Source organism: Battus philenor, unplaced genomic scaffold (assembly GCF_028537555.1).
Source record: "Battus philenor isolate CCGP_79_NKW_IND1 unplaced genomic scaffold, ilBatPhil1.0.hap1 SCAF_6, whole genome shotgun sequence".
Classification (NCBI taxonomy): Eukaryota; Metazoa; Arthropoda; class Insecta; order Lepidoptera; family Papilionidae; genus Battus; species Battus philenor.
The window spans coordinates 14,904,331-14,931,391 of NW_027181726.1; the positions used below are offsets into that span (position 1 = coordinate 14,904,331).

The 27,061-nt window shown below is 32.9% G+C and overlaps 4 protein-coding genes across 4 annotated transcripts; 2 read left to right on the forward strand and 2 right to left on the reverse strand.

The window, feature by feature from the left end:
* The first annotated feature begins 537 nt into the window (after positions 1–537).
* On the forward strand, positions 538–3,874 carry RpL10 (ribosomal protein L10). Its single transcript, XM_068774030.1, has 5 exons — positions 538–593; positions 714–742; positions 826–1,131; positions 2,979–3,141; positions 3,669–3,874. Exons 2-5 carry the CDS (start codon positions 720–722, stop codon positions 3,834–3,836), a joined length of 660 nt encoding a protein of 219 aa, XP_068630131.1. The 5' UTR covers positions 538–593; positions 714–719; the 3' UTR covers positions 3,837–3,874.
* A 1,015-nt stretch (positions 3,875–4,889) lies between these two features.
* Positions 4,890–13,548, reverse strand: PolH (DNA polymerase eta). The gene is made up of 8 exons (XM_068773659.1): positions 13,366–13,548; positions 12,636–12,770; positions 11,647–11,749; positions 10,518–10,734; positions 9,680–9,797; positions 8,628–8,768; positions 7,793–8,157; positions 4,890–6,068 (listed from the first exon to the last, which is right to left on the reverse strand). The coding sequence occupies exons 1-8, from the start codon at positions 13,497–13,499 to the stop codon at positions 4,939–4,941; spliced, it is 2,343 nt and encodes a 780-aa protein (XP_068629760.1). The 5' UTR covers positions 13,500–13,548; the 3' UTR covers positions 4,890–4,938.
* A 209-nt stretch (positions 13,549–13,757) lies between these two features.
* Fign (Fidgetin) lies at positions 13,758–21,251 on the reverse strand. Its single transcript, XM_068773699.1, has 10 exons — positions 21,098–21,251; positions 20,867–21,025; positions 19,836–20,399; positions 18,969–19,084; positions 18,437–18,592; positions 17,653–17,786; positions 16,446–16,560; positions 14,721–14,833; positions 14,083–14,274; positions 13,758–13,877 (listed from the first exon to the last, which is right to left on the reverse strand). The coding sequence occupies exons 1-10, from the start codon at positions 21,181–21,183 to the stop codon at positions 13,758–13,760; spliced, it is 1,755 nt and encodes a 584-aa protein (XP_068629800.1). The 5' UTR covers positions 21,184–21,251.
* A 485-nt stretch (positions 21,252–21,736) lies between these two features.
* On the forward strand, positions 21,737–25,515 carry Josd (Josephin domain containing). The gene is made up of 4 exons (XM_068773852.1): positions 21,737–21,961; positions 22,539–22,711; positions 23,705–23,885; positions 25,029–25,515. The coding sequence occupies exons 1-4, from the start codon at positions 21,872–21,874 to the stop codon at positions 25,323–25,325; spliced, it is 741 nt and encodes a 246-aa protein (XP_068629953.1). The 5' UTR covers positions 21,737–21,871; the 3' UTR covers positions 25,326–25,515.
* The last annotated feature ends 1,546 nt before the right edge of the window (positions 25,516–27,061 follow it).

Sequence of the window (27,061 nt, forward strand, 5' to 3'; positions counted from 1 at the left end):
TATAAAGTTAAACAATATATTAATTCGTTTCAAACGTTCATATTGTAATATTAATGTAATTTTAGCTACGAATTTAAAACAACATACAATTTCATTTTCTATTTTATTATCTTAAAATACGTGAAATGTTGAAACATATTTTTTTAACATGCAGTTGATTGCTATTACTTCAAATGTAAGCACTTAGTAAAGTAACCTCCGTTGATAAGACTTAGTAGTATACTAACAGCTAGTAGTACCTTTTAGCCTTTGGTCATGATATCGCCCCAACCAGTGTAAATAAGAGAACAATTCTCTTATTAACTCGGGTACTATATTAGTCGGTAGACTTATTTTTTAAGTCTGTATAATACCAGAATAGGGTTCTTAAAAGTATATGTTTAATAAAATCGAGCTGATTCTAACTTAAATTACCAATTACTTATTTTTGAGTCAATAATAAACAAAATAATTAAGTTCTAAACAATAGTTATTCTTATGGTATAATAAAATTTACGGTTTTTAAAAACCGTATATTTTTTGCTGCAAGCCGTAACTCGAACTGTCATTCTTGTCATCTTTCTTTTGCGAGCAAACGGTGTCACTTTGTGAAGGTACAAATTTATATTTCCTTAAAATCCAATGTAATCGTAGAAATTATTACTTGTTTTTTTGTGTTTATTTAAGTTGATTACTCTTGACTGTTACTGAATATTATTTTTGGTGTATTTCAGTTCACAATGGGGCGCCGACCAGCGAGATGGTAATTTCAGATTATGATTTCTTATGGTGTTGTGTTTGTGAATTAACAAGAGATATTTTCACGTTTTTTATTGTCATTTTCAGCTATCGGTATTGTAAAAACAAACCTTATCCTAAATCGCGGTTCTGTCGTGGTGTGCCAGATCCCAAGATCCGTATCTTCGATTTGGGCAAAAAGAAGGCTGCCGTAGACGACTTCCCGCTATGCGTGCACCTGGTTTCCGACGAATACGAGCAATTGAGCTCTGAGGCGCTGGAGGCAGGACGCATTTGCTGCAACAAGTACCTCGTGAAGAATTGCGGCAAGGATCAGTTCCACATCCGCATAAGGCTGCATCCATTCCACGTTATCCGCATCAACAAGATGTTATCGTGCGCTGGGGCTGATAGGTATGTTGGAATCTTATTAAACAGAATATCTTTAGTTTTAATGGATTTCATTAATGTTGTGCAATTATAATATATAAGGTTGTTAATTTTATTTAGCCCTTATACAAATATACAAATTTTTCCTTATACAAATATTTCAAATTGAGTAGTCTTGCTATACAGCATTGGGTGGATAAAACCACCAGGAAATACACAACTTGTTTCTTAGGTTAGTCATAACTAGCTAAGAATATGTAACAGCCTAAGTGACGGCTGTTGGCGATGGGTCTCTGGGATTTAAATGGAACAATGCCGATTCAATGTGTTCATGATGTCTCATGATAAATTTTAAACTTGAATGTAATGATGGAGTAAAGTCTGAAATATATGTGCTCTTATTTAAACTAGATGACTGTTGATGTTAGTTGCTGGCCACAGTTGAAAGTACACAGCATAATTTAAGTTGATGTTCATGTGTATACTTAATGTTACTTTATATTGTACCAGGATTACATATGTACATTTATTCCATGGAAGTGCTACCCTCTCCTTGAGGATGGCACCCTATTTATTATCTGCAACCTATAAGAAAGTTCTCATGGTATATGAGTGACTGTACTAAGATGGTTAATACAGTGAGTTGCTTAAACAACTAAAAATGTAACATTGAAATCAAAAAAGTTAATTGTGTAACTATTTATTATATATTCTTTGTGACTAGGTTTAATACACATATGTTTATACATTTATTTTTTTGGGCAAAGCAAACACATTTACATTTTTTGTTGGTTTTTCCTTAACTTGTAATTTTATGAATAATTTATGCATTTAACTTAAAACTAGAAAGGATTGGTATGGATAGTAACTCTAAAATATTGACTTGTATTTGTAATAAAACCAGCAACTAACAGTGAATTGAGTAACAATTAATTATAATATTGATTTTTTTAACAAGAGTACCCATAATGTGATATGCACTCTGAAATATTGTAACTTGTAGATCCACTATTATCATCTATTAATTTCACTTCATACAAGTGTGGTTAAAAGAGTGCTAGATTAACTCAGTCTAGAGTAGTTTATCCCAATGTTGGGCCCATGACACACAAGGAGGCAATTTGAAAATGGACTCAACATGAGTTTAACTCTTTCACTTTAATATAAAAAATGTATTTGTTATATAGAGGGTCATTAGAATTTTAAGATAGATCATGGTATAAAAGTTGGGAAACAATGGTCTACAGCATAATATATGTTTTTTAAAAAAGCTATAAGTTGTGAATATAATATTAGATGGTCCTATAAGATTACCAAGGCATTTCATCAAAATATGTCAAAAATATAGTTATTAGTTGTATGTATAACACTGCTCCCCAACCTTTTCTCATTTACGGCACACTAAAATTTTACTTTGAATACATGTACTGTCTTAAATCTTATCACAAACTACACATTATCTCCACTGTAGGAACTTTTATATTTTTATTAATTAATTACCTGTTAAAATTTTAACTAAAATAACAAAGAAAATATTAAAATTAATTGATTGATTCTTGGTTTTCATGTCTATTTATTGTTATTCTTTCATCCAATTGTATTGACAAACCAGAACTTGAATGTCATATAGGAGCATATGAAATAAAACGAGAAATTTATTTTGAAAATGTGCTCTGTGCATAACAGAATTTTACTATAGTTTTGAATTTTGGTTGTCTCTATGTGGCAAAATTTCTATATTTTGTCCACAGTTTTTTATGATAATCTTTCATAACCATTTCTTCTACAAATTTTTAAAAATAGTACTTTTTTGCATTGAGTATTTATATTGTTATAGGAATAGGAAAAGTAAATAATTTTGTGTTTTCCAGGCTCCAGACTGGGATGCGTGGTGCTTTCGGCAAACCGCAAGGCACAGTGGCGCGTGTACGCATCGGACAGCCAATCATGTCCGTGCGCTCCAGTGACCGCTGGAAGGCGCAGGTTATTGAAGCTCTTCGTCGTGCCAAGTTCAAGTTCCCTGGTCGCCAGAAGGTATATATGACAGATTCGTTTCCTTTTCTATTGGTTTAAATGTTTTATGTTAAATCTAGCTGTCTTTTCGTAGTTGCATGCTGACTGCTTTTTATTGCTTTAATTTAAAAAAAATCCAGTGTTCATGGTATGGTTTGAAAATGTACATTTTTTTCTCAATGAATGGGGAGAGTGCCCTCAACGCACAGTATTAAGTAGGATTTTGTAAAATCCACTAAGCTCACCTCTACAAATTTCCTTTAATCCTAATGGTTTTAATGAATGTGATGAGGTCAGCACACTGATTTTTCAATTTGTTTGAGATTTCCCTCATATTTCAAAAGATTTTGTTATAGTTACATAATTTATGAAAATAAATCTTTGACATAGAATCTGAAAATTTATGCTATATATAGCTTCCATAATATGTAATTCACAAATGTGACTGATTTATATATTTATCTTAAGCAAAATCATAACCAGCACCATGCTATCTGCTAGAATGAATTTAAAATGTAAGTGAATTAACTTAAAAATATTCTTTGTAGATCTATGTGTCTAAGAAATGGGGCTTCACGAAGTACGAACGCGAGGAGTTTGAGAAGCTGCGCGATGACGGACGCCTGGCCAACGACGGCTGCAACGTCAAGTACCGCCCTGAGCACGGACCCCTCGACTCGTGGAGGAAGGTGCAAACAGAGATCTACTCTGTTTAATCCTATTTTGATCATCAATAAAGTGTAAATTTTTTAAAGGAGTTTTCTTTACGTCAATTCCAACCAACTATAGATGCAATGCTTTCATGTTAAGTAGTGTAAGCCAATGCATGGCTTCAAGTCATTTATACATATTTATTCAGTACTAATGGCTTGAGGTATATAATGATTGAACTATAAGGACTATTATATAGGTGTCCCAAGGAGACATAAATTTTAATTGGTTTAATATATTCCATTGTCTGTTATCCTTATCATTAAATTTTGATTATCTTTTATTTATGAGGATATATGCCTATATAGATAATAAGTGGTAGCATATTATGAGCTAACTTGTAGTCTACCAAGATGTAAATATTTTAAAATTTAGATATTTGGGCAGCAAGTGGCCAATGAGTTTAACCCCTGATTTAAGCCAGTATTCTGGACTTATCAAAGCGGTATAAGCAACTCCGACTGCATATCAGATTTTCTGAATAGAATTGGATTATATCAGAGTTTCTAACACATTAAGGGGAGTTGACGAAAGTGTGCTAGGTAACGCGGCGACCGCACCGCCTCGTCTTTCATCCTAGAGAGGCGATATTTTGAATAATCATAAAAAATTGAGACTTGAAAAGGTTTCTTTAAACTTAAAAATAATTCAAGAAATATTAAAAATTAACTAAACACTAATTACAAAAAATCTAATATATTTTATGGGCGCAACAATATTGTTACCACACGCCACGGTGGATTGCAAAACTCGCATTGGAAGCAAGTCAATTTTTTTATGTGCTGCACAAACTATGCGTTGGACATATAGCTTTTCGCCTTTATTATCTATTCGAATTGAGCTGTGGCTTTTGATGTCTAAGGAAAGACGTCGAGGAGGATCAGTTTTAAATCGTGCAGTTTCTGGTGAACTGTGAAAGCGATTTATGAGATAAATCGTAGTACTACGACTCCCCTCCCCTTTAATGTGTTATAAAGGACATATAAGAAAGGAATAAATAATTAAACATGAATTAAATAAATATATTTGCAGTTTATACATGATGCCTTTAAATGTGATGAATTCATTAATAAAGCTAAGAGCCAGTCTTCTTACTCGAAAAAAATGCTATCGAAAGAATAAGTCCAATGATTTACACGGTACTTTAGGCTTTTTGATTGGAGAATTTGATTTTCTTTTTCTTTTTACATTGTTCTCGGATATATTTGTAGGAGTTATTTTCTTATTAATCTCCCTACTTAACCTTTGTGCTTCATGAAAATCCAGATGTTCTGGGAATTTAGCAAGAGGCACTCTTTTGCTACATTCTGAACATGTCTCCATTGGGATGTTTCCATCGATTTTTTCAAAGTAGCTGGTTATGGATGTACCTTCGTTTTTGTTTGCTGTCTCTTCTTTTTGTTTCACTTGATTGCGAATATTTTCTCTCTCTTTATTCTTATCTAAAACCTCTTTTCGTACAAGTTGTCTCTCTTCTTCTCTTAACTTTAGAGCGAGATGGTAGTCGGCATGGGTGCCTGACATTTTAATGTCAATCATTTTACCACAATCAGAGCATTTGAACATACTTTGAGTTTGTTCTTTTTGGTTACTATTTGGACGTACCATGCGAGGTGTTGTAGAGTTGTCATCGATGGCTTCGAGAAGTTTGGACTTGTTAAGCAGTTGCCTCATGCTACTGACGCGGTCGGCATCTGACGGTTCATCTTCGAATAGAGAAATGCTTTTGTTGATTTCATTGTCTATAGTGGAGCCTGAATAATCGGTATCGTTACTGGCTTCCTCATCATCACCGTCCGGTGGTATTTGTCGGTTGTCATCTGTGCCAGGGGCGATTCCATCAGTGTTCTTGTCTGATGTATTTTTATTTTGTTCAGTTTTAAGAAATTTAGCAAAAAACGATTCTTGCTTATCTAAAGATGATTCTAAAACTTCATTATCTGCCTGTTTCTGATCTATAATTTCATTTTTACATATATTGGAATCGGTAATATTATTCTGAAAGAATTTTTTTAATATAAAATCTTTCTTTTCCACTTTATTAACATTTTTTTCTTCGGTCTTACTTTTAGTTAGTTTAATTTCACTATTTACATTTGAAATTTCATTGGAAGTGGACGCGGAGGAGAAATAATCTTTGATCTTCTTCGTTTTCTTATCAGAATGCTCTTCAAATTTTCCTACGCTGATGCCCAGTAGCTTCACAGGCGCTCTTACTCTTCTATTTGGCTCTCTTTCTACAAAAAAAATTATAGATAAAAATTAATTGAGTAATCAATATAGGGATAAAATATTAGAAGGTTACAGTAAAAGCTCTTTATTTGCGCCTCTTTCATATTCGCGGATTAAAAAAATGCGTATCGATTCGTATATATTGCCTTGAAATGGACTAGTGAAAAAAATAAAGTAGATCTTATTACAACAGCCTAAATTATGTTTTTTTCACTTTGACATAAGCCGCTTTCGCCGCGACCGCTGTTTTTGAGAATTTTAGAAGTTTAAGCCATAAGATAATTAATCGAAACGTTCAAAAATTTTAACTTAATTCATTTTCTTATGAATAAGATGATGTTTTTTTTTTTTAACAAACATATCCTCTATAATCTCATATAAATTACTCCTCAAATAAAGACCTTTTACTTGTAACATAGTTCACTAAGCAAACAATGAATAGCAGTTATTCCAATATTACACCAAGAGTAAATATATGTATTAAAACTTAATATATCAAAGTACAGTACCCGGCGATAAATGCACATCGACCTTTGGAAAGAGACAATCGGCTATTTTTGGCTTCGTAGAGCACTATCTCTGTCCCACACTATCTATGTGGCGTTTTGTCAGTCGTTGTATTTCGTCCGACAGAGATAACGCTTTGAAATATCATTGTATTTAATATATAATGATAAATAAATGGAATACTCATCTCTTTCTAGTTCAAAGTAATCACTTAGAAATTGCTGCCGCAGTGAGGGAGAAGAAACTAATTTTCTCTACACACATGATGCAAGGTATGTATAGGTAAATATGACTGCATGCAGCAGTAAATATGTTAAGCCTTAAAAAAGCTTTAACAATAATATGATATTAATTTTAGGAAAAGGCTTTGAATATATAAAGGAATATTAAAATTAAAGCTCAACCGTTTAGTGCGGAGGATGGAAGGAGATATGACCTGCTGAAGTTGGTTTGGGAGAGGCTAGGAAACTAAAAACTATGAGTGTGAATATTAAGATCAGCCAAAGAGCAACGGAGAGAGCTAGACTGTGGGATCGAATCAGAAATTAGGTGATCCGCAGAACCAAGGTTATCAATTTATTTTGAAGAATTACTCGTTTAAAATGACAGTGTGCAAGGCACATCGTTCATGCTACGCATAGCTGTTGGAGCTGAAAGATTCTTGAGTGATAAAACCGGTAGATGCGGCGCGAGTAGGACCCCACTGGTGTTACCGACGACTGCAGGCTTTTACAGGCTTGCAATGACATAGTTTCTTAAAGTAAAAATACTTTGAAGTCATTCTAAGCCTGTAGGATTAAGTGAGAGCCTTCAGCTTTGTTTATAAGTCCATGTATGCCTTGCTTTAGGAAAATTTGTTGGACTGTTATAATGGCTGTGCAATCTTTATGTCACAACTGTTCAGCCAATAGCATCCGAAAAAGATATTTTAATTTGAACTACACACAGGGCTTGTTACAACCACTTGCATCCAAAGTGCTTAGCTTATATATCTTTACAATAATCTCCCAGATTGGTTTGAGTACTCAAGATCGGGGTGTTAAATTAGTTATTTCACCATATTATAGACCAATTTACTTTACCATCAACATATTATAGTCACAAGTCTAAATCCTGTGTCGTCATTCAGAAAACTATGTCATTTGAAGTACCCTACCTGCTACTGCTCGGGTACAGCCACCTATCTGCCTAATCCACAATTTCACAAATATTTGAAACCTACCTTTAGCTTTGACTCCTTCAGTACTATCCAAGAACAAATCAAGAGCCTTTCTCGCAAACAGTTCTCCGGTGAGCTCATCATCCGGGGTGAAGTTGTATGAGCGGGAGCTGCTGATGTCGCGGTCTTGGACGTATTGAGAGAAGCTTAGCACCATTTGCTTGGGTGTACGATTGCACTCCAGCGAGTCCTGCTCCAGCCTCTCCTCAATCTCGTCAGCGAGGTTCCTCAGCCATGTCCTCACGCTGTCCAGATCCGTGAGTGCCAACTTGCCGCGGAACTGCTTGCAGCAGCCGATGCTCTTCGGGTTCAGTCTCACTTGCACCGGTTCCAAATCTATCCCCCGTGCGATGTTGTATAACCAGGCTCTGAAAGAAAAAAATATTAAAAGTACAACCTTGAGACACACCACATTTTTGTATCATCAATGTATCATCACCGTTTGCTTTTTTAAGACACTGACAGTCCCACTACCATAACCTATATACTGTAACCAGGGCTCTCTAGAGATATAAATCACTGGTCGTTATCTTATTAAGTTTACCTCCACCCTCTGAATATATGAGGATTTTAAGACGGATGATCCGTGAAGAGACTAGATCAACTCCTCAAGAAATTATAACAAAATGATATCTATCAGACTTTGATCATATAGAAAAAAATTATAAATAATTTATGTAACTCTGTGTATCCAGATATGTCCTAAAAATACATTGTTAAAGCCGATAGAAGGTCCTATTTGAAATCTTTAGGGGAGGGCTATGTGCAGCAGTGAACATCCTACTGAAGTGATGTTAATCATACATGCTTGCATTTTTGACAGGCATCATATGCTCACCCATTCTTCTCATCGAACTTGGCCTGCAGCTCCTGCTTGGTAAACCTCTGCAACTCTCCCATTTTTGTGACGTTCAATGTTTCGCAGACGATGTCACCGAACTTTCTGCCCATGTGCTTCACTTTCTTAATCGGTAGTGATCTGATAAAGAATTCAAATACTTTGAGTGTACTATTTAATAAACAAGAAATTTTTTATATAATACTTGACTAATTTTGTGTGTACACATACAAACACACAGTATTTATAGCACATGGTAATGTTTTTGAATTTTGCTTCTATTGCCAATTTTTTTTAAATTTCTGCCAAAAAAATAATTACATATATATTACAAATTAACAGTGGCAGTGTGCAGACCACGTGGCGTGAAGACAAAATGGCCGCTGGGGTTTCATCATTCTAGTTCTGGTTCTGAAGTAAACACTTGATGCAAACCGCTTCCAACAGGTATGTCAAGAGATGGAGTATATCATGAGAAATGGAACTGAGGATGGGAGACGATGTAAGAATATTATGTAAATGTAAGTCTAGAGTGATAGTGTGAAAAATGAAAGAAGAAGAAATGCAAATGTAAAAGATGAAAGTAGATGTAAGAGCTACAACATGTCATCGTCGGCAGCGCATCTAACAGGGGAATCCCATGCTAGAGCGCTCTATATTTACGTCGAGTGAAAGAGAGCGCTCTACAATATTTGTCGCCTTATGGCTGGCTGACTGATTTTATTGGTGGAATATTGTTTTCATAATCTTAAGTATTGGTATAAATATGGGCTAAGTTTGATTAATATACACTGTTCTACTTTGGACTTCGTATTGACATAGCCTCTAAGACCTTCCAGCCCTGGAGAGAATCCCACAAAAAGAATTGAAAATAAAGAAACAATATGTCACTGTCACAAAAATATGACAGTGTAACGAGAAGTCCAAAAACGGAGTTAAGGCTGCGTCCGTCCTAAAAAGATAACAAAAACCATCTTACAGGAAATTTATGAGAGATGTCTATGTCCAACAGTGGGCATCCCATTGAAATGATTATAATCATTCAAACTTACTCAAAAAGCACGTCGACGCAGTGTTTGGGCAAGATTGTTTGTTTGTTTGGTTTGTTCATGCCGCAGACAAGCTTCGCCATTATCTTGTTGTGAGCAATGCCAGCTGAACACTCGTAACCTGAAATTATTGTTACATTCCAGTATTGTTTAGGTTTTAGATTTACTTCCCAGAACCCTGGGTATATAAACAATAGTGGCAGTATTATATATGTCTGTACGTCTGGATACATCAAAGTATGTTTATTGTTGTCTGGTTTTGTCCAGGAACGGCAGCATGTTGTTCCCAGGGTCAGAACAAAGGCTGCTATCAACGGGCGAGGGGCTATTTGTGAATATATTTATATAAAACTAGCTGTATCCTGCGCGCGTGGCAACGCCACAGATTAAAGTTCACTAGAATGACGGGGGCGCCATCTGTCGATAATTGGTCGTACCAGCGTCGAAACCTTTGTGTACTCATGCGCAACAACCTTGCCAAAGATCATCACATGATCAAATGCACAGTTTAGAAATCTATAAAGGACATACAGACAAACATTTATTATTATATATTTATATAGATGCATATATAACATAATAAATAGAAAAATTATGTAGTTATTAGTACATATAAATAGGTAGTAACATTATATAAAGAAAAGGTGTATTGATAATAAATGTATACATATATGTACATATAAGCCGAAATTAGCCGATTGTCTTTTTCCAACGGTCGATGTGCAATATTTATTGCCGGGTACTGTAGCTCATTTAGAAAACACTACTAAAGCTAATTTTACAACTTAAATGCAGTAAAAATTATTACTTCATCAATATTAAACAGATTAAATCCAATCACCTGTCTCGTTGAACACTGCTGCTCGAATCTCACTAACAATAACAGCTCCGACAAGCAGTTGTTTGGTGTGCACGTAGTCAAAATCCAAACTGTCACTGTTGCAGTTCCAAACGTCGCTTATAAAATCATCCAGAGTTTCATAACCCAATGCAAATGTGTTCGGTAGCATTGCTTTAGTAATTGTGTTCACATCTAATGTATCCAATCTCTGTTTCACCTGAAATAATATTTTAAATATAATGAAATTACCTATTTACTGTTTTAATAAGAATCCTATACAACATTAAAATATAATAAAGTTGTTGTGTTACATCATTGCATGATTTGTATTATAATTTAGTAAAGTCAATAATTGAATCTAACTCAACTGGGCTAGAATACAAAATATCTTCTCTTCTGAAATCCATTAGTGCGTTCAGTGCCAGTGATGATCTACAACACTGAAATATGCTATTGCAATGTAACAAACAGTTAGGCCATCCAAGCTTTAAATTCAGCCCTGCATCTTTAGAAACCATCTAAAGAGTTTTATTACTTTAGTATATAAAAACTTAGTTTTGGATGTATTGCCAGGGTCATTAAAGTATCCAGGTTGGCGATGCTATTTTTTAAATCGAAAAAAACATAACCAAAAAAGTGGTCCACTTAAAAAACCCCAAGTAAGAATTGTATTGAACAACACCATATATATATATATATATATATATATATATATATATATATATATATATATATATATACACATATTTATATATTTATATATATATATATATATATATGAATATATATTTATATATATATATATATATATATATAAGGTTGAACATAAATATTCATAGAAGTATAAGCACTTTCAAAATTCAAGATCTCTTATGGGGGTGAGAAGCGATATTTTTGTGCTACTAGTAATTTCTGCCCGTCCATAAAACATACACTTCCATATAGAGTATTGGGAATAGCTCAGCTAATATATCACCATCATTTCATCTGCAGGAATTTTACTGCTGAACATTGGCTGCCCTTAGCCTGCATTCAGCATTCTCCAATGGTTGTAACAAGATCATCCCTCCTCCATAACCAGATAGAAAAAACTATGCTAATTTTTTTATAGATATTTATGAACACTTACAGGTATTGTGATATCTAAGTATGCTTCATCTATTGATGCCCTTTCAAACAGTGGGGTATGTCTTTGTAGAACTTTTGCCACTTCCTTGCCTGCCTCTCTGTACCTATAGAAAGTTATTACATAAAAATCAGAGAAGAATCTGTATAAGTAAGAATATACCATAACATATTCATAATATGTTAGGAAAAAATAAGTAAAAGAGAAAATTAAACATTGGAACATTTTTAATAATTCATGTTATTTGTCAATTGGATCATTGATTGTGATAATTTATATCATCATCCTCATGTCCCATAGATGCCCACAACAAGCATAGGCCTGCCCTAGAGATATCTATGATGGAACATACCATAATCACCATGCTTGGCAGGCAAGAAAACAATCCCAGTGTGGTATTATGGTAAGTTAGAGAACACTGCCGCCCATCATCCAGAAATTTGTATGCCAGTAGCGACAATCCTTTATAACTAATACACAATGTGTGAAACATTCGTGACTGAATAAAACAATCATACCCATAACCTTGATGCTTAATAACCATGTAAAACAGACAATGGGATAAGACTGACATAAAATTATAGATTGTAAGTGAAATTCTTAGCAAAATTCCATTTTATGTGAAATATTTTAAATTGCCAATATTCATAAACAGTCAAGGAAATCACTATTAATTTGCTGAAATACCCCCATTGGCCTCAATCTAAAAATCAAAATGCCTACCTGGTGGATTATGGTATTTACCAGGGCTTGTATTTTTATCATAGCATTTATGTTTAACATCTTTGTTTAAATGATTTATACTTAATTATTTATTTATACTTCCAAGCATTGTGTGTGTGTTTGAGCAAATGCAAGTTTAAGCATTTTCTATCTTAGTTGACAAAGTCCAATATTTATATAAGAATGTGCATGTTCTTGTTCTTGGCTAGGTTCCAATACTGATTGAATCTTTCCTAGGGTTTATATTTAAAAAAACAATAATAACCTGCCTAGTCATATCAGCTTTGCCCCTTACAGATGGTATTGCGGCTAGCTGTATCTCTGGACATTGCTTCCTAGCTTCATCCCCTCTGATGTATCGGCCCACACCCATTGCCTTGGCTATATAATTCACTGCAAGCACTCTATAAAAAAAAAGTATTTTCCACAAGATATCTTGGACCTTCCCATTTTTAGTTTTAAATTTAAAACTAAGGGAATATTATCAAAAATATCTTCATTCAAGACTTTTTAGTTAATTTCATTGTGTAAAACTTGGTTTAATGACTCATTTACATGGTTGATATAATATGTATTTGTCAAATATTATTGAATTCCATTTTAAAAAAGCAAACATTGAGATTTTGGCCAATTCTTCTCAGCAGATCAGTATTTTGAGCCAGTGGTAACTAATACTTATGCCTTGCCTTATTATTGCTTAAATGAAGATATTTAGAGTTTGAAATAAAAATTATTATTTGCTATAAGAATTCATACCTATATATGTAAAGTTAACCTTGTATTGACATACCATTCAATTTTATATGCCATTTTAAAAATGGTAGAGCATTAATCTTTAAGAAACTTCTATATAATTAAAGATATTAATGTCACTCAATGACATATAGTGTTAATTAAATTAAAAGTAATTGGAACAGTTGGCCTTTCATACATATATTCTTGGAGAATGATTTTTTTGAGAAGAGTTTTTGTCAAGCTTTCGTACGTATGAATATTTACCCTCCACCTTTCCACGGGTTATACTGGACAACCGCAACAGGTTTTCCCTTTAATTCGGGATTATATTTTTCTTCTATTTGGCAATAAAAACAGTCCATATCAATTAATGCCACTACTCGATTTTCTTTATCCATGTTTAAGTAGAACAATATTAACTAAAAGGTTTTATAATAAAAAACTCAATTTTACTTCATTTTATGATTTCATATAATCGTCACTACATTTATGACATTCCCGCGCAATACAATATTTACTTTATTGACATCTGTCAGTGTCAAAATGATTTAACTGTTTTTTTGTAAAGATAAAGTTAGGAAATAAGGTTTTTGGCTATGCTACAAATGATATAATAAAACAAAAACTACAAACATAGAAAACTTTTATTTGCATAATTAAAAACCCTGTCCATAAGTATTATTCCATTTCACGTATTGCCCCAAGTCGTCTTGCGATACACTTGGTCGGACCCTCTGTAAAGCATTAATGAAATCTTGAACATTTACCGGACGGACCTGCAAAAAATATAAATTATATTTAGTATATAAAAACAGTCGAGGGGTGCGTATAGCGCAAGACCGTGACGACCGTGACATTGCGTGAGGCTTATGTTTTCATATGGTGGCTGGTGGTTTTCATATGGGATATATTGTACAATTTTTACTACAACTATGTAATTTTTATTTTCTTAAAATGAAAGCTGTATTAAGTATCGGTTACCTTTTCTCTATCTATGCTGATAATCTGCGACAAAGGCACAGAGCGTACGGGCCCCATAGCAGCCTCGGAGCACAGCGACTTCATATCTGCTCCCGAATATCCTTCCGTGAGCGCCGCTATTTCTGCTGTGTTTTGTCGCGAGAGATCGTTGTTTTCGTTCTTTAGTAGATTAGTTATTATCTGTTCACGGGCCTAGAAGAAAAATATTGTCATTTTTTTTAAATTAACATTTATATATATATTTACTAAGTTTACACAGATGGCAGTGTTATTTTATAAGCATAATATATACCACGTTAGTGAAAAGGAGAACAATAATGATTCAAGTGATTTTTGTTATTATATACTATGACCAGTGTTGCCAATTTTTATTAAATGAAGCTAAGGACATTCCCCAAAAGATGGACCCTCGACCTTGTTAAGGTCACGGAAAGACGCTGATTGCAAGTCTTCTACAACCAGTTCTATAGGAAATCTATGGCGGAGACCAATGTCTTCATAGTAGCTAATTAAGATTCTAGGGAATTGTCTTCTATTTACATGTTTATATCTGTTTGTATCTATTGTGTGGCCTAAAAGATAAGATTTTTTGTTTTTTCAATGACAGTCCTTTATGTAATAAATAAATAAATACTTACGTTGATATCTGGTAGTGGTATATACAGACGCTTGACCAGACGGCGACGTGCCGCCTCGTCAAGCTCTTGGGGTCGGTTGGTGGCACCCACGACCAAAAGGCGATCATCTTCACCTGCATATAGTTTTAAAAGAGACTGATATGGAGTAAACCGAATGATTGTTCCATACGGAACGCTATCACGTAATCCTTGTATTGTAAGTTACATACATGGTAATGATATTTAATGGTTGTTGTAAAATGTGAACGTACAAATGGTAGATTCCTAGTTACATTTCATACCTAATATGAGATGTTTAGATTCAGAAGATGGCTTAGACGGGTCAGATTCCGAAGAAGAGGATGAAGGTCACTATTATCAAATCGCTCGAGATGATCTTCTAGTCCTTGAAAATAGTGATGACGGTGAGAATGCCCAGCCTGATGAAGTGGATGCTGATCCTCTTCTCGTAATCGACAACGATGAAAATATGTCAGACCCTCCTATTTTGGAACCCGAAGAAGCAGCACCCAGAGTAAATCACAAGGGATTCCTAGACGACCTCTGGTTTTGCGAAAACGAAACCTGCTGTTACTGCTGAAGACAGCCTTATTTTTAGGGGAGAAACTCAGATAACAGAAACATTGATGTCTTGTAACATGCCGTATGTTTTTTTTACATCAAATCTAAAAAAGTAAATTGTAGAACAAAGTCACTTATACGCAGCCCAGAAACAAATCTCCGATTCTAAAATTATAAATGAAAATATCTTAAACAAATTCCTAGGCGTTCTGATTTACACCTCAGTTATAAAATTTCCAAACACGACGTCAGATTGGATCAGACATGTCATTGGGTAGTTTAGCTGGATAAGCAGCAGCAGGTGCAAATTCCCAAAATGTTCAGGCTTTACATTCAAAATGTCCCAAAAATGTCGAGTATCTTTATGTGATACGAAAAAAAGCAATTGTTTTTATAAATATCATAATGAAGCATAAATAAATACTTTCAAAAACAATATCCACTCTTATTTTATCCATACTTGCAAAATCTCAATGAATGAGCAATGTAGTTTATAAACAACATTCACATTATTGCAAAAAAAGTATAGTAAATTCATGTCTATATTTTTTTAATCATTTTTCCTAGGCAGTAACACATGTCTATTAACAAATAATTTTTTTCGAAACGTGAAAAAAAAGTCGTCCATTTAAGGGTTAAATGGATTTTAGACATACCACCAAATAAAAGAAAACTGCTACATAAAAGTTAAAATTAGAAAACCATCATTCGAGTTCGCATTTATATGCAGTTTTTAAACCGTCGATTATTTTAACATTATAAGTAGTAAGCTATCAACAGCTCTTTACGCTGATCTGTTGAGAAAAGCCGGCCGGAAACAACAGTTGCTATTTTACACACAACAAAACAAGTTCCACAGATTAAAATAAGAATTGTTGAATGCTATAATAGAATTTATCTTATAATATACTTTTGATTTTAGATTTAAAAAAAAGAAACTAAGATCAAGGACATCTTGTGAACTTATATATACATACACCTAGACATATGAAGAATTTGTTAATATTAGGTTAGTTATAGTTTATTTTATTGACAAAGATAGAGATCAGTAAAATATTTTTTGTAGTTAAGTTTCACTGAGGAAAATTGCAATAAATTCCTGTCTGTCTAGATAAAGTTTGCGTACGAACTAAACTGTACTATATATATATATGTGGATATTACCTGTAGCGGCTCCATCAAATTGTACCAGGAACTCTGTTTTAATTCGTCTCGTCGCCTCGTGCTCGCTGTCACTTCGCTGTGTCAGTAAGGAGTCTATCTCGTCTATAAATATTACCTGTGTAAAATTAAATACCTATATTACATCAAATTGTTCAATTTCACACTGTGATACACAGTAAACGCTCTTTATTTGTGAGGTATACGTTCCATAAATATGCCGTGGATATAGAAACTGTGAATACGATATGCTAATTTATATGGGATTATAGGGGCAACAGTACGTCATCGTCAACGGCGCATTGAAGAGGGGAATAGCACAGAAATACAACTCTTTAGTTATCTCGGTTTTAGGCAGCAACATTACGTCCTAGTCAGCAGCGCATCGAAAAGGGGAATTCCACAGAAATAAAATTCTTTATTTAATTCGGTGTAATGGCAGCAACGTTACGTCATCGTCAGCGACGCATCGAAAAGGGGAATCCCACAGAAATGTAATTCTTTATTTACTTCGGTATTATGGCAGCAACATTACGTCATCGCGAGCGGCGCATGTAAAAGAAGAATTCCACAGAAATAAAATTCTTTATTTACATAGGTGTTATGCCAGCAACATTAATTAAGTCATCGTTAGCGGCGCAACGAAAAGAGGAATACCACAGAAATAAAATTGTTTATTTACTTCGATATAAACAAGTGTGAAGCTCGAACGAATATACACACTTCTACTTCGGACTTCGTCTTATTATTACTTCAAGACCAAAGGAGGTCCTAGAAAGAATCACACAGGGAATACGTTCCTAGTTGACAAAATAAAAAAATCTAATAAATAAAACTCTTGTGTCACGGTGTGCGTGATTCAACTCCTCCGAATAGGCTCGACCGATTTTCGTGAATCTCAGCGTGCATATCGGCCAGCGCAGAGAATCGGGCAACATCTATTTTTCATCCCCCTAAATGTTAAGGGTGGTCCACCTCTAAACTTTTTTTTGTTTATTAGACAAAAATAATTGTTTTTATTTTTTTTATGATACAGCATACAAAAATACATACAACACTAAATTTTCACTCCTCTACGATCTACCCTTATTTCTTATAATGTCACTTTTGGAGAAACTGTATAAAATTTAGAATTATGGATTTAAAAAAAAACATAAATAATTTACAATAGACACTCTATTATTATTAAAGCTAAAATAATAATATTTACCGCTGGCTGGTGGCAGGATGCGACAGCGAAGAGCGCTCGTACCATCTTCTCGCCGTCGCCAAGCCACTTGGATGTGAGTGATGATGCGGATATGCTGAAGAATGTAGCTCGACACTGCGCCGCCACACACTTTCCTGCGTACGCGCAGTCATAAATTATAATCACATGAATACATTAAATATATCTTATGGAGAGGTTTTAATATAACATTGGCGGTAGATCAGTGGTACTCAATTTTTTTAAAAGGGCAATCAGTTCCTATGAATAAAGTCTTGAAGATTGTAATGAAAAAAGATTGAATAAAATTTTTAAAATTTAAACAATTGTTACAAACTGATTTATTATCTGTATTTTAATATTTTTCCATAAAACAATAACGAGTGTTGCCAGTGATATATGGATCCGAGAAATGGTAGTTTCACGATGGGCATGATGAGGAGGCTCAAGGTCACCCTGAGTGCAATGGAAAGGGCTATGCTCGGAGTTTCACTGCGAAATCCAATCAAAGATAAAGAAACCGCAGAAAAATCACCGTCACCGCCATAGCTCCAAGAATTTCTCGTCTGAATTAGCAGTGGGCGGGGCATAGAGCTCGTGCAATCCATGGCCACTGAGGATGGAAGATTCTCGAATGGCAATCACAAGCCGGTAGACGTGACGTAGATATTGTTAAGGTCAAGAGAAGTAGCTGAATGAGGGCAATGCATATGTCTCGCCGTGAGCGTCAATCGATTGACTAGAGAAAATTTACATACAATTTTGTATTCTGTCAATCAAATGTTACCTATAAGTGTTTTTCCAGTGCCGGGAGGTCCAAACAGAAGAATTCCTTTTGGCGGACGCCGCAGGCCTGTAAATATGTCTGGACGCAGCAAGGGCCACACCACTGCTTCCTGAATCACCGACTTAGCCATCTGCAGACCGGCGATATCATCCCATCCTTTAACATAATTATATCACTTTAAACATCAAAAAGGAGATAACAAGAATTAAAAATAAATTAATGGGTAAAGGAATGATAAAAATAATAAATGTAAAAATTGTAGAACTCTATCTATTCTCTCTATGTACTATGTTCTACTATACATTAAAATATATAGACTATACTAATTTCCCGATATTAGGCAAATAAATTAATTTTCTGTTTCATTTGAGTGCTCTGGACAGGGCAATTACAGTCATGTTGGTAAGTGCATGGTCTTCCAATTGTCTAACACCTTATCGCTATCATTGAAGTTTAAAGACATGTTATTGCTTCCTAAAACTGATTACTTTGCAAATGATTATGACGTTATTCAAGCCAAATAAATGCTCACCAACTGGAGTTCCTTTATCAATGATTTCACTTTCAATTAGCTCAACCATCTTTGGATCAATGTGCTTGAGTCGCTCATCTGTTATTATGGGTTCACACTTTTCTTCTTGCTTTTCCCTAGAAAAATTTACACAGGGTTTGATTAGTTAAATCTTAGATATATAAGAAACTTTTTTGGCAACTTTGATGACATTCCCACAAGATATTGATGTTTGTAGAGTGATGTTCCAAAATTAACTACACTTCATTTAATCTTGAAATTATAGCATAAATACTTATATAATTTTTAAATGTTTTTTTTTAAATAGTAGATAACAAAAAGCATATGGTTACAAAGGGTAAATTTCTCAACTATTCAAAATCAGCCAAGAATGCAAGTAAAATTTTTATTAGTAACTGTGTAAAATAATTTTTTTTTTAAATAATCATATCTAAAAATTTTTTTGTACTATTAATAGACCTTCATCAATACAATTAAATAAAATTAGAATGTCTGTAATTTTAAAATAACAGCTTTTTATCACATGCTTATGAATATATATGTATGGTATATATGCAAGGTTGCATTTTTTTTATTTTTGTTATTGTCTGTTTTTTTCCGACTAATCTGAAACCGCTGAACCGATTTTTAGGAAACCTATACTGGATACCTATAGTTAGCTGATGTAATAAGGGGTTTCTGAAATACAAGTAAATCTATTACTTGTATTTCAGAAAAATTATTACATGAAAAAAAATTAAATATTTTTTGTTATGCATGGACGAAATCATGGGCATACCTAGTTTTAAATATGGCCTTTTTACAGGTGAATCAAAAAAATCTTTTTAAGTTTTGTAAGGTAAATTATTGGATGTTTTATATACTCACTGTGCACCTATCATAGGTGAAACAAATCTTCCCTGAGCCTTCCTACTAGCCCCCAAAGTTCTCTTTGCAGCTGGGTTAGATGCGAGTAATGTTTCTCTTGCTGTCTTAAATGTTATTTTAGCGACATTGCTTTTATGCACCTTAATTTCTTCTTCTTCCTTATCAATGCTGCTTTGTGGATATAGTTTCTCATTATCAACATTTGTGCCATATTCCCATTTCAAGTTTGTATTTATTTCATTTTTCACGACCTCAGTATTGTTGGTGGATGTTGTAAAGTTGCTTGCAGACTTTTTAAAAGCGGGTTTTAAAGTGAACTTTGGAATTTTTCGATCATAACATGGGTTTTCCTCAGATGTTGAATGGCTGGTATGGGCAATTCCACTAGTTGATGAGGCTCCATTATTTACTTCTGTCTTGTTGCTACTTGTTTTAGATTGACATGTGTCACAGTTACATTTATTATTGATGAATTGTTTAAAACCTACATGTGTTTCAGCTGAACTGCATTTCTTACATGGTGGCACTGATTTCTCAAATAATGTGATGGGATCTGTAAACTTGCTGTAAATTCATTCAATCACTAATTGAAAATATAAACATTTACTATATAATTTAGGCTTAATCTGTGAATATAAGACATTGGTGATGAAGAGTATTTAGCAACACTAGAGAGCATGTAAGAAATATACATAAATAAATATAATCAAAATGCCTACCTCTGTACTAGAACTTAACTGAAAGGCATCTGGGTAAAATTAAATCTATAGAAATAGAAGTGGAAAACCACGTGAAGCAGGACATGAAACAAAAATGAAGCCAAGCAGTGAAGAAGTTGTATCCAAGGATTGGGAAGTGAAATCTCTGTAAATTCAAACTGGAAGGGTCACAGAAGATAAGAGACAATGTAAAATGTTAGAGAAAGACGATCCCAAACATACAGCAAAATTTAAAACTATTGCATAAATCATTTATCATTAACCAATCGGTAAAAATAGGTTAAAATTATTAGAAAAAAAAATTGTAAGTACCTCAGCGAGCATTTCCATGTTTTTACATTTTGTTGTGCAGAATTGTTCATAAGTGCCTGAGCGGAATCTAAAATTTTGTTCATTCTTTCATTATTAAAGGACTCTTTTTCAGTTTTCCATATGTCTCTAAGGATTGTTATAGAGGATAAGTTCGAAACTCTGAAAAATACAGTACATTATATACACAATTTCAAAGTTATTTATTTTACATCATATAAAGGCTTAACTTACCCTTCGTACGATTCCTTAGAAAGTGGTTTATTAAAATATACAGAGCTCTTATTTTCTTTGTTTTCAATATCCTGGGAACCGGACATTATGATAAATATGCACAAATATATCTAAATATTTTTGAAAGCTATGAAAGTTCTTAATGATTATAGAAAATTTAAAACAGAGTAAATAACTTAAAATTCCCCGCGTTTCCAGCACTTTTCAATCTTTAATACAACTGGCAGGTAATTTCCAACATAGATTATAATTTTATAAGCAAACATTATGACATTTGATAAATAATACATTAATAAAATAAAAATTTTATTTGCAATATTTATCACACCATAATATGTTTATAAATATATATTACATTCGGTATTTACAACATATTTTAACAGTTTTTTAAAATTATTGATTTACTAGAAAAAAAATGTATTACAATATGGTACTTCGTAGCATCAATGCACTACGACCAGTAAATTTGATAGCCTTTTTTATAAGCTTGTTTTAGATTTTTTATTTAATGAATTGTATTTATTGCATTTTTGTTATTAAATTGTATTGGATGGCAAGTATCCGGTGAGCTATGGTCAAGCTGTCACATGAAGTCAATTTGTCAAACACATAAAATTGTCAAGTGCTTACTTCGTGAATAACAAAATTGCTTTTTTCTCACTAAAACTAATCGTAGCCGTATATATATTCTTACAGAACTCGATATTATAGTTTACTAAAAAGACATATAAAATGTACTTTGTGTCAGAATAATATGTTGAGTGTTAACATAACATGATCGATATGAATTCCAAAACGCCGATTTATCACGAAAAACAAGTTAAAGAATTGTGCGCTTTGCACGCACTTAATAATTTATTTCAAGTGAGTTTTGTGTTATTTATTTTCATGAATTTTTATCTTTAAATTATAAATATTTTGAATATACCTAATGTTAAAGTGTTTACCTATAATGTGTGTTTATTGATATCATTAGTATATATTTCACGAATCGTACAATGTCTGGCCTTCAGAACCTCCCTTTTACCTTGAAATTATTTATTGCTTTGGCTCGACTTATTTTACCTTCTCATTGGTTTATTAATTTATTAGTATTATGCATAAACTACATAGTCTGTAAAATAAAAAAAATGGTTGCAAAATTTATTGTATTATTACCATTGACCTTGTTTCATATATAATAGTACAGAACATAAATGTTATTTAATTGCATAGCTTAATGCACTACAATTTACATTATTTTTTCAAAGCACCATCAAATCAGAATTTATAAGGTGTTCATTTATTTAGATAATTCAAACCCAGTTCATACAGAGTCTTTGTAATACTTTATAAGGTACCTTATGATACCTAGTAGTTTGGTTGAACCTAGTGATAAAGAATGTATGACTTTGTTTTATTTAACTTGCCTCCTTAAACACTCTGTATAAATATATTTCAGATGCGTAATACATTTTCAAAGTCAGAATTGGACACAATATGTAGTCGTTTATCTCCAAATGTATGGATAAATCCTCACAGATCAATGCTGGGGCTTGGGAATTATGATATCAATGTAATAATGGCAGCACTGCAGAAGAAAGGCTGTGAGGCAGTATGGTTTGACAAGAGAAAGTGAGTTAATGTTTAAAATTTATAAAATTATTATTCTAAGTAACCTGAGCAGTGGTAAGGACTGAGACTTACAATTATAGGTTACAGGTTTGATCTCAGAGATACAATCTTGTATATTTAACACTTTGTACATTTCTTATATAAGATTACCATTGCTCACAAACAAGTGCCGAGAGGATGGGCAGCAGCATCCTCTGCATGCCATAATACCATACTGCGATCATCAACCTGCCTGATGTCGTTCTGAGAATCCGTAGTTTACATTTTTAATACAAATATGCAATACCTATCCCTCTCTCTTTTATGTGTAAATTGTTATATAGGCCCATCTCTTTCTCTCTAACCCTGAACGAGGCATAACTCATCACGAAATTGACTTATAAGTATAAAGATAAACACATGCGAGCTAGAGAGTAATTATATCTTTTGGAAAGACATATATCTTTCTTGTCCTCAGCTTGCAAGTTACTCATCTCTAATGTATTGCTAAAGTCGTTTATTAATAATACTATCAAGTGTATAAAAATAAATAATTTATTTTTGAATCTTATCAACATAACATTGAAACATTACAGTAAGAATGCCAAAGTACAATTGGCTGTCTTATCACTTTGGCGATTTCTTACAAACAACCTTTGAATGGATTGGAAAAGGAAATTTCTTTTTAGTGTGTTATTGAAAAGTTTTGATTAATTTGAAAAGAGAAGAATGTGATCTTCCTGTGATCTTACTATCAATTTTTTTTTATTTGACGTGATCTGATCTTTCTTTCTACAGTGTTGTACAAAGTAAATTTATTATGTTCTCATCTATAAAGGAACACATAACGGAACTATTATTTATATGGTAACTTTGAAAGTGATTTTAACTTATGTGTACTGCTGGTGTACCTAAATAAATAAATGTAACATATGAAGCATAAATATGTGGCTACCAATGCAAAATTAACTAATAATTTACAATATAATACCTTAATTTATAATTTGTTTGCAGAGATCCTGGATGCTTAGACTTGTCTAATATTTGTGGTTTCATATTGAATGTACCGTCTGATTACAAATTGGGATTTGTGATGCTGCCCTTACGCCGTCGGCACTGGATCACCATCAGACAAATACAGGGCAACTTCTATAACCTGGATTCAAAACTCGATTCCCCAACTTTGATAGGAAGGGTATGTATTTGGTAATAATCCCGTTTTAGATAAGTTAAATATAGTTTGTGTTATGTAAGTTTTTTTTTTAGTAATAACATACTTTTTACATCAAACATAGATTACATATATTAGCTCGGAAATTATGGAAATGGCTACAATGTGTTAACTTATTATATTAATAGTTAATTTTAGTTTTATAAAATCTTACTGTATGCAACAATGAAAAATATAATATTTTTACACAGATGTAAGAATATTTCGCCATCATTTCAGCTAGTGTCCACTGCTGGACATAGGCTTCTCTTGTATTTCAAATACACCAATAACTCGCTTTGCGTCGTTTCGTTTTGCGTTTTTTTCGAAGTTGCGTCGCTGCTTAATTAGTACTAATTTTCAGTAGATTTCGTTAGATTTTCGAGGTTGCCTTGTTTTGGGTTTGAGTCTAATTTTTTTTAAATTTTCTTTTTCTAAAAGATGGCAACACTTGTTTCTAATTGCCTTCAAAACTCGGGAATTCCCTTTCTAAAAATCAACGCAATTTGAATAGTTTTATTTTCACTTTGTTTTGCTAAATTTAGAGTTAGTTCAGTTTCAGTTACGTAGTGTGTTGTGCTTTTTTTTAAAAGAGAATAATAATTTTTTTCGTGTTGTTTCTGGCTACGAAAAGGTAAATATTTTTTTAATTTATTTATTGGCAGAGTTACATTATTTTGGTTTTTTAAATGTTTACTTTGGAACCTATCTTCGATCTTTACATGGTTTGCTATAGAAAGTCTTAATTCACTTTTTGGCGTTTCAATTTGCGTCGTGTTTTTTTGGAACGTAACCACGACGCAAAATGAGGTTTTGGTGTAGAACTGATTTGAAGTGGTCAAAATCTGGCATACCTATGTATCCATAAACCTAACAGATACCGAGACGAAAGGAAAACGATAAATAAAAAAATTGTGAACTATGAAAGAAGAACATAAAGCAAATATTATATATGTAAAAATTATTAAGCCTTACTAGTCCCTATTCCACTTGAAAGAGTAAATAAGATGTCCCAAAAAACTTAAGAAAAATATATGCATCCATATAACTGATTATAACGCTGAGTCTCTTTCCATTGACTTAGTGATATGTCAGTTATTTTATGTAGACTTCATAAATTTGTTTCAGAGCTCGGATTTAATAAGTTATCTTAAAGAACAGTTGGAATGTAAGGAGAAGGAACTGTTTGTGGTTGTGAGTAAGGAAGTTGAGGAGAAGCAGCTTTGGATGCATCAGTACGCTCTGCAAAACCACCGTCTACAGGATTATGGACACACTAATACTGTTCATCAAAACCACTGTGACATTACACCGGACAGTATATCCTCCAATGATTGTAGAAGCCGTGACGGAGAGAGTGTAAAACTTAATGAAGTGACTAACTATGTTGCCAGTAAAGAAAACAATGTAATTGATTTATCGTAAGTGCAATCTTGTAATGAACTTTCAATACATATATTTTTTTTTTTTTACATTTTTTTCCGTTATCTGAAGAGATATTTACATAATCTTTATATATTAATTTAAGTTGTAATGTCAAATTCTGTAAAGTGTTATTTATTTTTACACAAATGTAAGGTAATTATTGTGTACATAAATATTTTTATTAACTGCATGAACTTTCTCAAGTTGAAACTATACAGTTGATTAAATATATATTCAAATGGCCATTAATTATTTGCACAGATAACTAATATATTTTAATTTGGGTATTTTTTATAGTTTGCTATAACAAACCTTTTTAGAAATAAATCATTCTTTAACAATGTTTTATTGTTATGAATTATATAATTGATATAAAAGATTTTATAATAAATAATTACACTTCCAAAATTATTTTAAAAAGCAAACAATGAAAAGTTGAAGAGGCAGAAGGGAGATCACAGCGCGCAGATGGTATGTCCCCTGGGTGCTTAAGATTCTAGAGTGGAGACTACAGATCATCAAGTCTCGTGTAAGAAGATGACCTTTTTAAAGTCATCTGAAGACGCTGGATTCTAACCGCTTACAACTTATCTAGTTAAAAATCTATGGGGAAGGACATTGTCTATCAGTGGACATTCAACAGCTGAAAAGATGATGATATAACATTTAAAATCCATACAGTGGAATAACAGTTATTAACTTGAGAAATTCATACAATATCGAGTACTTAAGTAATTTTCATCACATATTTATCACAAATTTATTTTCGTTTTTTTTTTTATAGTTTCGTTTGTTTGTATTATTGAATCTATACACATGTTTTTTCATAATATCGGTTTATAAAGAAATATTTGTAATGTGAAACATATGTATTGGTTCTTGTCACAAATTAATGTGAATTATATTTGTGATATATCCTATAAAGAATCCATTTATATATAATTGTAAATGTATCTTGTAATCATTCGATTCTTTATCTTACGGGAGTTATTCGTGGGGAGTATATTTAATTGTGTGTGCTCGTTGGCCTAAAATTAGTGTAGTGGATTGTACCCTATTTAACTGGATCGCTATGACTATAAGTGATAAGACTGTTAGAATTCTATTAGATCTTGATCTCTTGTATGTAGAGACAATAATTTGACCATATAATTTATCGCAAATGTTTTATTTACAAATATTTTAAAAATAAACATATAACAGATTGGATATTAGGATGCAGAGAATGGAGATGGCAGCAATATATAACATAGAAATAATTTCTGAGTATCTGCACATTTGCAGGTGTTGTTTATTGTCTCACTCGCACAAGCTACAGTTAACAGTTTCTGGATTTTTTTTATAAAAGCCTTTTCTATATTAACACATCCCTAAATTTACACCCGAATTTCCAATCTCCGTTCATTAATATTCTGTTGTATTGATACATTAAGAAAAACTTGCAATTGCATTTATTTATTTAATTAGTTTATAAATTATTTTTACAAAATTTAGGTTTTAAACTGAGGACATAATTTTATTTTTCTAGAGATTACTATACAGGTATGTATAAGTAAATGAAAAATAAATTCGGTCTAGAATCTATTTTATCATTATGCCAACTGAATAAACAGTGTTGCCATAACAAAAAGCAGTATGCCTCAATTAATATAGAATTTGGTTTCAGTATTATCTTAAAGGTGCTTGTTTTTACATGGGTATATGTAATGCCAAATACAAACACCAAACTTCAGATA